Below are 16,694 nucleotides of genomic sequence, written 5' to 3'. Positions count from 1 at the left end.
TTTTGAGTAGCAGTCAGCTCTGAAGGAGGTTCAGACCAAGTCAGGAGCAAATTTAGACCTTCAGTCATGCATGTCTCCTCAGGATCTACAGAAGTGTATACCTGTCAAACTCTTACAGTTCTAACTACCATAGTGAAGCGCACAGATATTCTCCAACACTACGTTTTAGATTATTATGAACAGTATTACGAAAACATTTGGTTGAATCAGAAAATGTTCATAATTTATGATTCATTTAAGGCACCTTTCAAGCAAAACTGAGAAACATTCAGTGGTTCCAGACGAGGATGTTGCTGCTTTTATGTGTTTTATATTGTCGTAAATTAAATATACTTTGGTTTTGGACTGACAGTGGTTCAGTGGTCAGAAGTGTCCCCTCACAACAAGAGGGTCCTGGGTTCTAATCCACTGGTTGGCTGGGGCTCTTCTGTGTGGAGTTTGCATGTTCGTTTTCTCCAAGTACAACACAGAGGAAGCTAAAGAAGGGTTTAGTATTTAAATCTTTTCAGTTCGACACGTATCAGAGCTGTCTCTGCACGTGAGCTTGGTGACCAGCTGGATCACCTGCCTTTTCACCTGCGTTTCTTTGTTTTTTATTTATGGTTCCTTTTTTCTTTCTTTGTGTGTTTAGTTACCATGCACTTCACAATATAACTGACTCCTACAATCAATTAATCTCAACTACAACAAGAACTATGAACTGGACTTTGCATTGCTGCAGTTTTACACTCCATCTACACGCCCCAAACAGTCCCTTTTCCCCTGGCTGCTTACTATGTACTTATTTATTTATTTCTCTTCTTTTTTTTTCTATTTATTTTATTTTTATTTTTATTTTTTTCTCCTATTTGCCTATTTATTTATTTATTTTATTATTTTTTGTTTTTATTATTTATTTATTTATTTATTTGTTTTATTTTTATGTTTCTATTTATTTATTATTATTTATCTCTTTTGTGTTTCGGGCTTATCCGTTTACCATACACTCTGCAATGACAGCACTTGGAAATTCTATTGTTCTCCATTATTCCAGCACTTTAACCCCCACTGTCCTTACATCTACTACTGTTATCCATCACAATTGATCACAACGACAACATGAACTATGTACTGGACTCTGCATTGCTACAGACTCACACTCTATCCACACACCCCGTACAGCCCCTTCTCCCCCGTCTGCTTGTTACTTGGTTGCACCCAGAAACAAGGTGTAAAGCTTACACATACTTAAGGCACTGGAGGCAACACGATGTGTGCAATGCTACTGTTTTGTGTCGCTGGGCGACTTTATACTGTGACAATAAGATTGTTATGTGTTTCAATGTATTTTATATTTTGTAACTGCATATTTTATGTGTATTGTATTGATTCTTTATTATTTTTTAGGAGCCATGCTGACAAACATCTGGCAGGGGGACTACCAATGTAAATCAGCCCTTGGCAGCAGTTGGTTGCATCTACATTTTCTTTTCTTTTTTCTTTAAAAGGAATGTTCATTGATATACACTGTCCCTTAAACAAATAAATTATTTGAATTGAACTTTTTTTTATTCATTGTGTGTTGCACACGGAGCAGCTCAGGAAAACAGCACCGCAGACTGTTTTTAGGAAGTTTTTTAAACCCTAGTTTTTACTCTAAAATACCAGAGTGTGATGGAGTTGGAGATGGAGGAGGGTGAAGGAGAAGGAGGGCACAGCAGCACGAGGCGAACCGTGTCTCTTCGCCCTCGCTGCTGCACAGTGACCTGACACTCTCATGTCCAGTGCTGGATGTTCAGAGTTGGCTGAACCACTCATAAACCAGACGCTGGTGCTGCCATTACTGCAATGACCACTTCACAAGTGCTCCCTAGTGCCCTGGTGTTTTACTGCAAAGGAACTAAATGTTAGTCTTAATGTGAAACATGAGATGGAACATGTTGGGTTCAGTCTGAGGCGGCTGCTCTGCAGGAACGCTGGACTGTGTGTAACTGAGCAGATGCATAAAGTACTTTTCATATTTCTAGTTCAGGTGTGTCAGTAATGATGTTGCAAATTCTTAAAATATATAAACACACATTTTCATATTCGCCCAGCAATGGCTTAGATGAGACAAAGTGAAAGCAGATCTGAAATAGATGAATCTGTGAGCTCATGTTTAATGTCCTCAGCAGATGTGTCTGGTCCGACTTGGTCCCACTCATAACCATTTATCAAATACGGGGTGGGTTTGATACAATGAGTGAATCATTTTTGGCTGGCGTACCCTTGTGCTGGGGACACTACAGCCAGCTAAAGCTAGCTTAGTAAAGAGGAGTACCATTGACGCATTGTCAGAACCAGGGATGTCAACTGTTGACCGTCAATTGGTCAACTACTGAAAATATTTTTGACCGGTTATGTGCATGTTGATCTATGGGTTAATTTTGCCACTTTGCAGTGTACTGCACCGTGCCGGCTAACTGCGTTAACATGCCCTGTCCTCAGGTTTCCACTGGCCTCGGCCACTCTGCCCGGCGCACCAGCTGTGTTGGGTGGAAGCTAGCTAGCAGCACCACTCGTTCGGCAACCAACACACCCAGGGTACCTTGTACATCATATGTGGACGTGGAAAGTCCATGACCAAACATGGACATGTGACGAGGTCGCAGTGAGGATGTGATGGACTAAGCGACTCAAAGGCGCTTTAGCATTGTTAGCTACTGTTAGCACTATTAGCACTGTCAGCATTGCTGGTGGTGCTAACATTTTAAACAGTGCTAAAGGGGTTCAATTGTGGCGGCTTACCCAGTGGGCTACATCAAAGGAGACTGGGGTTGGCCACGATGTTTACACAGCAACGTCATCCCGTCACTGGGACAGCGTAACTATCAGTAGTCACTGGATGAGTGTGCTGCTAGCTCGATTCCCCCCAACCTAGCTGGTGTGCAGTGCAGTCAATGATGCGCCGGACTGAAAGAAAAGACCTCTTGTATTTTATTGTCATTTTGCCTTTTACTTGTTTTGTTTTTTCTTAAAAATTAACCAGTTAGTTTCCCAGTTAATGCGTGTCGGGCTGTTGAAAGCAAAACTGAAATCCCTAATGGAAACCAAGATGGCTGCAGCTGATGTGGAACTTCCTGTTAAAGTTCTGATGTTAAAAACAGCAGCAGTCATTCAGACACCATCACAGCTCATCTCTGCATGCTGCTGTCTGTTTACATATATCCGTCACCTGGTGCTACGTCATGTTCCGCCGCTCTGATTGGTTGGAGGTCGATCCAATTGCATCCAGAGCTGTTTTGAGCTTTTATCTCCCCTTTAAAGACGAAATGAACCAAAAGGTTTCAGACTAACTTGTATTTGCAGCTTGGTGTGGTGATGTCGGGCGTGTGTGTGTGTGTGTGTGAGCGAGACAAGTTGAAGATATGAGAGCTCAGAGAGCAGAGTGTTGTGCTGCAGCCGGCCTCGTGACTTCATCATGTAACTGTGCCTTCGTTTCCCAGGAAGTCTTTATGCACCGCGGCCTTGAAAGCTGTTCCAGCGTTTGATTCGGCTCCATTGCCGGTCAATGTTGTCTCTTTCTCTCTCCGTCTTTTCTTCTCTGCCTCTCCCTCTAATTTCTCTCACCATGTGTCTCAGCGAGGCGGAGTATCAGCAGGCAGACACACTGAAAAAAACAACAGCTCAGGAGCAGGCATTAATTTGAATGCATTAACACCTCTTAATCAGCCCATGGTAACATTTCTCTGCCGCTTCATGACCACCGCAGCAGGAGCCTGTCCCACATCCTCTCCTGGATCATGACGTCAGCATCACAAATATTTTCAGGGAAAAGTTTTTGAGTCACAGAGAGCGATACAGAGCGAGAGCGGAGGCGGAGACACAGAGAGAAATCTGTGAAAGGATTCGATCTGGAGCAGGCAGGGGGACGTTTGATTAGAGGTTAGGAATCAATATGCCATCTTTTTGGCACAGACTGTAATTCAGGGGGTGTAGGCAGAGGGGTGAGGCCGTGCTGTACTTTCATAACCTTGTGGGTAAACCTGTTTTAAGACCTGAATAAGGATTGTTCTGCCTTACTACAGTAGCTGCTGCCAGTTTGCCCTTGAGCAAGGCAGTTAACTACCAGCTGCTGCTGCCGCGGAGCTGCTCAGTGGATGTGCTGCTGGACCGCTGCCAGCGTACAAATCCAAACCTCAGACTTTTACTCCCCCTCTGGTGTCACTGTAAAAAACATTTCTTTGTGTTCCTGCTTGTTAAAGCTGCACAACGATGTGAATACACTTGTTTTAACACAAACTGGGGCACAAAGACGTCCCATACATCCGTCCTGACAGCACAAATGAAGCTGCTGTTTACTGTGGTCGCATTTCTGTTCATAGGAAGTGATTGAAATTTAAGACTGGATCAAAAAGTCAGCTAAACTGCAGCGAAAGAACACACTGTGCTGACTAAATTAATGTGACCAACTGCAGCTCTCACTCCTCATGTCTTCTGGTACACAGTAAAGGCCTGTGAGCACGCTGTGTTCACTTTGCTGGCATTTATTCAATTACCTCTCAAGCCTACAAATGATTCTTTAAAACTGATTTCTTAATACAGAAAGTCACAGCTATGAAATGATGAAACACCAACACACCCCTCCATCCTCACATATAGTCTGATACAGGAAACAAAGAGCAAACAGATGTCTGTGTATGCGGAGATGTGCTGTATCTACAGTGCCCACAGCAGCCATGTTGTGCCGTATAACATATAGTAGCCCAGGCTATTATTGCTTAAACCATTGAAGTCAACAGGCTTTTCCATTTTCAACCGCTTATCCAAGGCCAGGTCTCAGGGGCAGCAGGCTCAGCAAAGTATTCTAGAAGGACTGGACACATATTCTGACTTTATGACAGCTACAGAGGAGGAGTCACCATTTCTTCTCCTCGTGGTTTTAGTAACATGAATTGTGGAGAATCTAACTGAGCTAATGATGTGTAGCATCTCCATACTAACAAAGTTTAACCATTTGGATTTGTATCTGTGCCATCTAACTAACGTTAGCTCAAGTTGGTAGTCAGCAACCAGGTTTTATAAAAATGAACTGCTTTCAACCAGACCAGGCCTGTAATTGAGACAGGCCTTTATTTGTCAAAATGTGCAGACACACCAGAGAGACCAAAGAGACTGGGCATTTAATTGAAGTTTTACAGTAAATATCAATACAGGCTGAAACATTCTCAATGTCTAATAAGTGATTTCCAAAATACAACTTGAGGAGTTTGAGATTTTATCAGAGTCACAGTCAGACGGAGATCTCAGACTCCTCTGAATAAAGACAGTAAATTATATCATGCCACTTCTCAAACATGGAGGTACTAACATCTGTGTTTAAATTACGACAGACATGATGAAGCATTGTTGTTGCTATGCCAACAAGTCCTCATGTCTTTTTTTTTTTTTTTTTTCTCTCTCTTTCTGTTCCAAAATGAGCCATACCAGTATTCCGAGCATTTTCTGATCTGCAGCCTGTGTGGTTTGGTTCAGATTAGGCAGCTTTAACTGTTTGTTGAGATCCAGGAAAGGTTGTGATCATGGTTGGAAGAAACTACTGTTGATTGTTGGTAGAAGACCGGATGTGAAACGTGGTCTCTGGTGTTTCTGACAGTTGGACATGTCTTTTTAATAATAACTCCTCCAAACTGACTCTAAACACCAGAGCCCCTCAGGGCTGTGTGCTCATCCCAGATACGTTCGCCACAAATGAGGTCAAAACTTACCTTCCCTCGTGGCTAAAATAACTGATTTTGGTGCCACAGTCACCACTGGGAATGCAGCAATGCCTCACTAAAAATCATCTGCTTTTGGTGGCACTATCCATGCTGTAAAGACAGTGATGCTTCACTAAAAAACTTCCACTTTTGGTGGCACAAACACCCCTGGAAACACAGTGATGCCTCGTTAAAAAAAAACTACATTTGGTGTCACAGTTGCCGTTAGAAATACAGTGATGCCTCATCAAAAACACCCTCTTATGGTGGCACTATCAGTGCTTGAAATACAGTAATGCCTTGCTAAAAAACACCAGCTTTTGGTGGCACAATCGCTGCTGGAAATGCAGTGATGCCTCACTAAAAACACCTGCTATGGGTGGCATTATCACCACTGGAAACCCGCTGATGCCTCACTAAAAATCATCTGCTTTTGGTGGCACAATCCGTGCTGTAAAGGCAGTGATGCTTCAGTAAAAACTTCCACTTTTGGTTGCACAAACACTCCTGGAAACACAGTGATGCCTCGTTAAAAAAAACAACCTACATGTGGTGTCACAGTTGCTGCTAGAAATGCAGTTATGCCTCATCAAAAAACACCCTCTTATGGTGGCACTATCAGTGCTTGAAATGCAGTAATGCCTTGCTAAAAAACACCAGCTTTTGGTGGCACAATCGCTGCTGGAAATGCAGTGATACCTCACTAAAAACACCTGCTATGGGTGGCATTATCACTGCTGGAAACACGCTGATGCCTTACTAAAAATCATCTGCTTTTGGTGGCACAATAGCAGCTGAAAACAAAGTGATGCCTCAGTTAAAAACACCAGCTTTTAGTGGCACAATCGCTGCTGGAAATGCAGTGATGCCTCACTAAAAATCATCTGCTTTTGGTGGCACAATAGCAGCTGAAAACAAAGTGATGCCTCAGTTAAAAACACCAGCTTTTAGTGGCACAATCACCGCTGGAAACACACTGATGCCTCACTAAAAATCATCTGCTTTTGGTGGCACAATAGCAGCTGAAAACAAAGTGATGCCTCAGTTAAAAACACCAGCTTTTAGTGGCACAATCGCTGCTGGAAATGCAGTGATGCCTCACTAAAAACACCTGCTATGGGTGGCATTATCACCGCTGGAAACACACTGATGCCTCACTAAAAATCATCTGCTTTTGGTGGCACTATCCGTGCTGTAAAAGCAGTGATGCTTCAGTAAAAACTTCCACTTTTGGTGGCACAAACACTCCTGGAAACACAGCGATGCTTTGTTAAAGAAAAACCTACATTTGGTGTCACAGTTGATGCAGTGATGCCTCATCAAAAAACACCCTCTTATGGTGGCACTATCAGTGCTTGAGATGCAGTAGTGCCTTGTTAAAAAACACCAGCTTTTGGTGGCACAATCGCTGCTGGAAACACAGTGATGCCCCGCTAAAAAAACCCAAAACCCTACATTTGGTGTCACAGTTGCCGTTAGAAATGCAGTTATGCCTCATCAAAAAACACCCTCTTATGGTGGCACTATCAGTGCTTGAAATGCAGTAATGCCTTGTTAAAAAACACCTGCTATGGGTGGCATTATCACCGCTGGAAACACGCTGATGCCTCACTAAAAATCATCTGCTTTTGGTGCCACAATCCGTGCTGTAAAAGCAGTGATGCTTCACTAAAAAACTTCCACTTTTGGTGGCACAAACACTCCTGGAAACACAGCGATGCTTTGTTAAAGAAAAAAAAAACCCTACATTTGGTGTCACAGTTGCTGTTAGAAATGCAGTAATGCCTCATCAAAAACATCCTCTTATGGTGGCACTATCAGTGCTTGAGATGCAGTAATGTCTTGTTAAAAAACACCCTCTTATGGTGGCACAATCGCTGCTGGAAACACGCTGATGCCTCACTAAAAACACCTGCTATGGGTGGCATTATCACCGCTGGAAACACGCTGATGCCTCACTAAAAACACCAGTGTTTGGTGGCACAATAGCAGCTGAAAACAAAGTGGTGCCTCAGTTAAAAACAACTGCTTTTAGTGGCACAGTCGCCACTGGAAAAGCAGTGATACTTCACTAAATAACACCTCTTGTCTCTGGTATGCAGAGAAAATGTCACTGAGTGACCAGCAAATCAAATTTTTATTATTTCTGAAAAAAATGTTTGACATTATCAAACGACAGTTACATCCAGACAAGTCAGGCTGACATTTGTAACAGCAGACTACAATCTGAGTCTCCAGACACCATAACTAAACTGTTTTTTGTCTCACTCCACCAAAATATGTCTAATCAGGATTTATTGATTTCAAAAGTGTCTATTTTATCTTAAAGAGAAAACATCAGGACCAAAGAAAGCAAAGCATAAATAGCACAGTGCAGTATATGTTTAATAATGTTGCAGATTTTAAAGCTTTAGGATTCATTTTCTGCAAAAACAAGTTCACAGTATCTAAAACAAGTGGTCCTGTATATAAACCTCTCTCCCATCCATACTGAGAGCCTGTGGTTCTGGTGCTGACAGTGTACATGTGTTGGGATCATAACTAATTAAGAGTGGGCTTCAGGCTGGAGACAAATCTCTGCAAATGTAATGAAAGTTTACAAAACACTTGAGGAAGCTGCTGCAGAATCGTCCCTCTCAACCTTCCTACTGTCTGAGCAGAATCAAATCCTGTGAGGAGAACGCTGCCCACTCTGCTCCCAAAAAAGAAAACACTCAACACAAGTTTGTCAGTGTTTAAGGTTGTGCAGCTTATTCTTTAGAAAGCCAGTACGATCCTTCCCACGTTTCCATGAGTGTCAGCCTTTTTTACATACTGCACAAACAAGGTTTTGGATGAAAGTGTCCCTGAGATGCTGTAAAAACTCCAAAAATAAGCTTGAGGAGGCAAAACAAGTCCCAACAGGTTACAGCTCAAAAATTAATTTCTCATCCAGAGTTTAACGGCTTGAAAATAATTCAGGCTTTGACCAGAAATAAAAAGGAGGCACCCATAACAGCTGTCAGTATGAAGAATTTAAATATTCTCCATGATTTATGGAGTGCCGCTCCTACAGGCTTAATCCAGTTATTCTGAGTGTGTTGCAAACAAAATTCTTATAGATAAAAAGTGGGCTAATGGTGCAGCTCGTGGTGAACGTCAGTCAGGCCCCGCCGTCCCCAAAACCCAGATGAAAACAGATTATTCTTTGTTGTGTTGTGAAAGCAGAGCAGCATGAGCACATTAGCCAGCAGGTAGCCTCAAACAGACCATGCTGGCTGCAAGATGGTCTCTTCATTTTTACCATTAAGAGGCAGAGACACTGTGAATCAGCCTGCCTCTGTTTTACTGTCTGATGCTGAGCTGCTGCTGCTGCTGCTGCTGCTGCTGTAGGGCCCCTAAAATATTTCCTCAACTGCCTCCAAATCAATGATTCTCATGCAAGGCGGCTGTGGTAGTTTCTGTTTTTGGGGGGGAAATAACCTACTTTGAGAGAAGTGTGGATACGGTCCACCCACCCATACACACTATGCACCATTTTACGCGGGTTTATTGTTTCCATTTTATGGCAGTATGAAATAGGCTATCGATTTCACTTGTCCTATTTCAACTTTGGCCAAGATTGGATTTTTAAACGAGCTGGGCTGGGCATCTCCGGCCGACCCGCCTGGGAGCAGAGGATCACAGGGACCGTGTGACTCGCAGGTCGGAGTGCGCAAAGCAACGCGCCCCTGTGATTCATCCGCAGTTTCCAGACGGTGCGCAGGTGGAGGCGAAGAGGAGAGGAAGCAGCCGCTCAGGACGGACGGATGAGACGTTCAGGGATGTTCAGTACGCGCAAGATTTATTCCAGCTGAGGAACAAACAGTGTTTTTTCTCCACCCCTCGGTGTTGCATTGATTTGGAAGCGGTGGCTTCATTTGGCGCAGCTGTAACCCATTTTTCCTCCATGACAAAAGTTTGACTGTTAAAAAATGATGCTCTGCTCCGCTCCTGCTTTTTCATGCACTGCTGTGGATTCCGGCGTCAGCCTGAGCGGCCAGTCAGCACTTGAGAAATAGCTGCGAGTCTTTCGGTCTTAATTTCGGTGCCAGTTTGAACAAACAGAGGGCTTTTATTCCCGCACATCAGCTCCCCGGGATTGCATCCGTGTGAATTAATGTCGCACTCCATAATGGACTTCCTCGGACTGTACTTCTTGCAGCTGGCTCTTATTGGTAAGTTGAACACTTGTAATTCAGTCTAGTTGAACTTGTGCAAAATGAACGCGTTGTTCTGCGGCTGCTGGCTGCAGCTCCTGTCAGACCTGTTCCAGCCGGAGCTTCATGCTCATTAGTGCCACTGTTCTCTCTCCAGCCTGCTCTTTGCTAAAGTTGCATGATGAGATATTTCTTTTTCCTGCATGATGAGCCGGGTGTGTTCATGTGAACGGGTGCACTACAGGGTCCCGGGCAGAGCAGGGTTGTGGGTTTGTTAAAGGACCACACAGAAAGACCGCAAAATCTGATGTGATGTGTGACTGACAGTGATGAAGCGGCGGCACTCGCCGGATTTTCTCCACTCAGGAGATGCCTGCGTGTCTCCTCTCAGCCTGGGAGAGGGATTTTTGTGTTACCCTGCAGGCAGCAGCCCCGCACATCCTCCCGCACATCCTCCCGCACAGCCACACTCTGATGTGAGGACGAATCAGTGGAGAAAAGAGCGCTTCACAAATGTTTTTTATTTCTGCCACCGGAGCCGCTGCTGCTGCTGCTGCTGCTGCTGCTGCTCCCGGTTTGACTGCGAAAATGCCAATGCAGACAAGTGTGTGTGAAAGTGTTTGTGTGTGCGCGCGCGCATGTATCAGCCTGTGTGGTTAGTTGCGTGCGTGCATGTGCGTGCGTGCGCTTGTGCACCTGCCTTTGCAGGTGAATTGTGTTGTCTATGTGNGTGTGTGACACACACACACACACACACACACACACACACACACACACACACACACACACTCAGCTTTCTTTCTCCCTAAATCTATTAATCATGTCACCTGTACGCGTCTCATTGTGCCAGCTGGTGCAAGTCATTTCTAATGTCAGTGCTGTTTTCTGCTGGTCTCATTTAAAATTCATCTGTGGTACAAACTCCAGACTTTTTCTGATTCTGCTGCACTCTGTTCTGCAAAATTCCCCCACCATGGAGAGAAAAAAACCTTCCCGCAGAGCCGAGTGCAGGCTGGAAACAGGACGTACGGACGGAGGGATTTGTATTTGTGAGATTTATAGCCTCGATGATGACAGCTCCACATCTCAGACTCCATTTCCCTTTGCTGCAGCTGTGATTGCAGACGCTCACGAGGCACACTGAGAGCAGCCTCGCACACTGGAAGTAAAATTCTGGGGCTCCCAGACAAGATGTTCCTCCACCTTGAACCCTGAACACTAACGTCACCCCGTCTGCCACACTCCCCCTGAAGGAAGTGGTGCCCTTATGTCCCTCTGTCGTCCCTCACATTTCACATTATATGTAAAACCTGTGTCACCGTGCTGAGCTGTCACTCAAGACATGAGCAGGGTGGGTAAGCGAGAGCAGGATGTGAGGAGGGAGGGGGAGGGGGGGGGCAGTGAGTCGTAGTCTTTTCTCCACAGATATTCTCACCTTGTCAAAGAGATGTGTCAAAACAGCAGAGAGTCTTTCACCCAGGGCCTCATGATCCCGTCCATCAGCCACACAGGGAGGCCGACGCAGACAGGACGAAGGGGGGGATCAAAGGAACTGAAGCAGCTTTAGCCTCAAGGTTAGAGAGGGGGAGACGGAGGTGGTCGGTCTCTGGGGGAACAAGGTGGTAAATACAAATTGGAAGTTTGGAATTTCCTTCTGAATCTGAGCAGCAGTGATGTGAACACTAGACGCAGGACGCCGATACGCCGAGTCGACTCATGTAAGACTGTTATGGTTTTGTTAATGTACGTTTGTGTTTGGCGTTAAGTGTAAATGCTCATATGTTGCTTTTGTGATGTGTTTTTTGTCATGCAAAGCGGAGCGCCTCTTGAATCATAAGTTAAATACGAGAAACACTTAGATTGTTGGGTTGCATTGAGCCCTCGAATGTGTGAAGTCATATTTATGACTCAGAAGCTTTAGTGGAGCACTTGAAGGCAGCATCACTTCCTTCAGCAACTTCTACCAAAGCATCCTTGAGCACTGCCTCCCAGGTGTTTGTTTGTTTTCTGGCTTAGCTATACATTCGAGGACCACCAGTCGGCAGCTCCTTACGAGGACCTTTCGGTTTAAGAGGACGTTTAGGCTGTCGTGTGTGTGTTTGCATTCGGCTCTTTCCCCCCGAGCTCCTGCTGCAAATCTAAATATGCTCCTGTACAAGTTGCCAGGCCAAACAAGGCTTTAAAAATGCCCGTGGTGTCCGGGCTGCAATAATATCCGTCCAGTCTAATGAATGTCTCTTTCTGATGAAGCGAGGTGTATTAAGTGGATGTATGCAGGATTAGCATGCGCTGTTGTTGCATTTCGTTAACGTGCGGGGGTAAAGTCATGCATTGAAAAAAGAAAGCTGGGGGAAATAAGCCTGTGTTCACTTCAGATTGAAATCAGCATATTTACTGCTCAGTCCTGTGATGCTTCAGTGATTATCTGCCCGCACCGCTCGGAACATTTTGCAGTCATTACTGTAATTAGTTGACCAGGTTTATCTGCATATTATTCTTCTCTAAGTGGTCGGCAGCAAATGAACACAGCCTACCTCGCCTTTTGCGACATGGCGGAGGGCTTATTCCATTTTAATATTGTGAATTGTGTTACATGCACAGCGGTAATTGGCTGGCAAGAAGTAATAATCATAAACATAAAGGGCCCACTACTTGAAGGTGGTATGCATATTTTCCCAGCGTGATTTTTGTGCTGATTGGTTTGTCACGGGGGCAGCAGTCGTGGAGGGAAGGTGTGAACAATTAAAGGGAAACGTTAAACTGCGGGGGCCCTTCACGAGGGCGAAGTGGCGCGGCCGTAGATTAGATTCATCAGGGTGGGGAGGCAGTATCACGTCCTGTGAAGAGGCCCAGCGGAGTGAAAAGGGCATCCACTGTTGATTTCACATCAGCCTGTTTTGGCAAACAGATGATTATGTGTAATTTGTTTCAAAATGGTAGCTGTCATCAGTTTCATTCAGAGGGGGAAAAGAAACACGATGATCAAATTGCACATTCTAAAATTAAGCAATTATTGAATTGTGAAAAGAAATGTTCAAACATTTTTTATTTTGACTATGAAGTAATTTGGTGTAATTAGTTTTCCCCCAATCAGAGAGTCACGGCTGACGATAAAATCAAAGCAAACAATCGAGAACTCGTCAAAATAAAGGTCAGAGTGTGATACAGTATTTTAAATCACCACTTCAAAACAAAAACACCATCCACCTCAGTGATTTCATACTGTAGCTAGTCCTGGTTTAGTCATTAATTATGTCAGGAAAGGGTCTGAAATCACTCACTGGAACTCAAGCAGTTCTGATTTCATATTTTGGGGACTCCGGAGCAAAGTCACCCAAAAGTAATTACGGTGTTGAATCTACGGCGCTGAGAATAAGCTGACTGCTGATTACCATTCTTCACTAGGTAATTATTTACTGATTAACTTTCGTGTCCAGTTGAATAGATTTTTAAAGTAGTCCTTCCGTACTTTGCATTATGATTCACTGCAGTAAAATGATCTGAACAAAAGAAAAGCTTCAGATATTCTTAACACTGCTGGAATAATTGGATTCTTTTAAAGCAATGTTGTTGTTTGTCTGAATTTTCCTCATCATGCTTCCGCCTGCAACAAGTGATGTGTGATCTCTGTGGGTTTCTTTCTCTTTGACATCAGCATGACTTTGTTTAGCTGTGAGCTACGTTGGACGACTAATCGCCATTAAGGATTTTCCATCAGAGAAAAAGTTCTTATAATTCAAAATGTGGCTTCATGGGATTCTGATGAATTCAGGCTTCTGTCAGTGTAAAGAAACGGGTCTGTCTGCCTCCTCTGAGATGGATGTCTGTCTGTATGGTTATTGAATATCAGTGCCAGATGGTGGCTCTGGACTTAAGAATCAAAGCTTTACTCTAATGCTGGGGGGACTAACACTGCTGATGGTGGGGATTCGCTCCGATCCTTGTGCCAATACTGACCTTTTTTAGCAGATCGGGGTATCAACCATGGAGCGATTGATTCACATTAAGTACAGTCTCTTTATTTTCACTATCAGTAACACTCGTTCGGTCATGACGGGTCATTAATTCAGTTTTTAGAGCCACAGCGATGCCTGGCTGCATGATTTCAATTAGTTAGCACTGGTATCAGATTGGTACTACTCCTTATCGGCAGAATTGGTATCAAGAAATAAAAATTTGGATCAGCACACAGTTTGATGACGGTGTGGACAGTAAAATGCAGTTTACTTCTCAAGTAGCAGTATTTTTCCATTGTGAAATGTTCTTGAAGCTGTGTTGACTGATTGGTGTCCACAAGGGGGAGAGAGAAATCAGACCAACCCGAAGTCGTCAAATACCAGCGCTCAGTCAGTGACTTCTGGCGTCAGACACTGACGAAAAATGCCCTCCTTTCACGTCGGCATTATGCATGGATGGCGGTGTCAGGGGAAAATGTGGTTAGAGAATGAAAGTTAAGGTGGCGGAAGTCAAAGTAGGCCGGGTGTGAGGGGTGGTGGATGGGTCCAACAACCACCGACTCTTACCCAGGAGGCCGGTGTTCACTTCCTGTAAGACTGTAAAGCCAGAGTAGTGTCTTTACAGTTCATGAAAGTTAATTGTAACAAAAGTCTACAAAAGTCTTGTTCAGTGTTTGTTTGGACCCAAAGATTCTCAAAGGAGTCAGGATTTCTGTTTTTCCAGGAAGGACATTTTGTTTTAATGGTTTTAGCCTGTTTGTAGCTAACGTAAATTAGCGTTAGCATTATCACAATGAACCAAAGCAAAAAAATGCCCCGTCCACCTGGTTTCACTCCAAAGTTGTTGAATACTGTTGCTTGGTCAGTGACTTCCGGCATCAGACACTGGCGGAAAGAGCCATCCCTTCATGTTGGCATGATACACAGCCGGTCATGGTTATTGTTAAATGGTGCTCTGTGGTGTCAGGGGGAATGCAGCTAGACAACAGTGAAAGTTAAAGTGGTAGAAGTCTGAACAGTCTGGGCAGGAGGGGTGGTAGATGGTCCAACAACCATCGACTTTCACCCAGGAGGCCGGTGTTCACTTCCTGTAAGATTGTAAAGTCAAACCCTGTTCTTTTTTCCTAAACCCAACCACATGTGTGTGTTGTTGAAGGAAAAACCTCAGTTGGTGGTGTTGTACTGACGTCGTGCTTTTATTTTGAAAGAGACTGTATACAAACTGTACATTTCCTGTGAAAACAGAAGTGTATTTTGAAAACAGACAATGCATGTAACAGGCTGAAGTTGACACGGCGTCCCAGAACGTCAACAACCAACACACCCAGGGTACCTTGGACGTCATATGTGGACGTGGAAAGTCCATGACCAAACGTGGACATGTGACGAGGTCACAGTGAGGATGAGTTGGTTTATTAGGACACTGAGACTGATCTGTTTTGTAAATGTGCCATTTGGTGACAAAATGGAGCGAACAACTTGTGTTGAAAAAGTTTACAGTGGGTTTATTTCACTTTGAATCGTCGTTCATGTAACAGCATTAATTAACGGATCTTTATAAAGCGGTGAATTTTCAGAGTTTGGCGTGGGAGATATAATCATATGTATTTGAGAGTTTCACAGGACAGATAATACAGTGCACAGGGACAAAGACAGACGCTCTCTGGATCCTAAGATCTCCACACAAATAGCTTCCTAATGAGCGGCCACACACACACACACACACACACACACACACACTCACACACAGAAAGGACGGCCTCCCGTGTATCCAGACCGAACTCCTTCTGTCGCTCTCAGCAGTTATTCAGCCTCATCACTATGCTTTGTATGAGAATGAATAATTTTGCTCCTTGCATGTTTGGTAACCTTGAATTGTGACAGATAATATTATGGGTTTTTGCAAGTATGCGCTTTATGCATTTATTCTGACAAATCTAGAGCCCACCCCCTCACCACCACCACCCCCTGACACATGTATAATTCATACTCACCCCTCTCCCTCACCGGGTCCCGTAGCTGCTGCAGCGCTGCACACTTTCTTGATTTCTCTTATAGTGGATACTTGTGTGTGCCTTCAAGTTCCTCTGACAGAGAGAAGGGAGAGAATAGTGTCAGAGAATTACAGGAGCAAACATAGCAGGAAGAGGAGGATGTGAATGTGAATAAGCCGTGTGTGACAGTGAGAGAGGGGATTTATTTTTCCATGAGGCCGGGGCTGTCGTTGGGCATCGAACAGAGAGGAGATATGTATCCTCTGTAGAGCCCGGTCGCTCTTTAGATCTCCGGTGCGTTGGCTCAGTTTGGAACCTCGGCTTAACTGTGCTGCCCCTTTGAATTTCGTTTATCAGGCTTCCCACGGTCATGGAAAACCTGGAAGGGTCAAGGAATTTCACAAGCTCATTTTCCAAGCCTGGAATAAGTAAAAGTCATTGGAAGTCTTGGAAAACTCATGGGATTTTCTTGTTGTTACAGTAATCAGTGGCACGGTGGTGCAGTGGCTAGCATTACCGCCTCACAGCAAGAGAGTTCCTAGTTCCAACCTTGGGGTGGGGGAGCCTTTCTTTGCGGCGTTTGCATGTTCTCCCCGTGTCAGTGTGGGTTTCCTCCAGGTGCTCCCACATGTTCTCCCCGTGTCAGTGTGGGTTTCCTCCAGGTGCTCTGACATGTTCTCCCCGTGTCAGCGTGGGTTTCCTCCATGTGCTCCCACATGTTCTCCCTGTGTCAGCGTGGGTTTCCTCCATGTGCTCCCACATGTTCTCCCTGTGTCAGCGTGGGTTTCCTCCAGGTGCTCTGACATGTTCTCCCTGTGTCAGCGTGGGTTTCCTCCAGGTGCTCTGACA

The 16,694-nt window shown here is 44.5% G+C and overlaps 1 protein-coding gene across 1 annotated transcript in view; it reads left to right on the top strand.

Moving 5' to 3' along the window:
• The first annotated feature begins 9,435 nt into the window (after positions 1–9,435).
• gfra4a (GDNF family receptor alpha 4a) overlaps positions 9,436–16,694 on the top strand; it is a 225,559-nt gene continuing 218,300 nt past the window's right edge. The window contains exon 1 of the mRNA XM_050062149.1: positions 9,436–9,913. Coding sequence (XP_049918106.1) covers positions 9,856–9,913 — 58 coding nt within the window. The 5' untranslated portion in view covers positions 9,436–9,855. The remainder of the gene's footprint in view (positions 9,914–16,694) is intronic.

This window comes from Epinephelus moara, chromosome 14, assembly GCF_006386435.1.
Source record: "Epinephelus moara isolate mb chromosome 14, YSFRI_EMoa_1.0, whole genome shotgun sequence".
Taxonomy (NCBI): Eukaryota; Metazoa; Chordata; class Actinopteri; order Perciformes; family Serranidae; genus Epinephelus; species Epinephelus moara.
The sequence above is the reverse complement of the archived record's forward strand: the minus strand, read 5'-3'. Positions and strand labels throughout refer to the sequence as shown.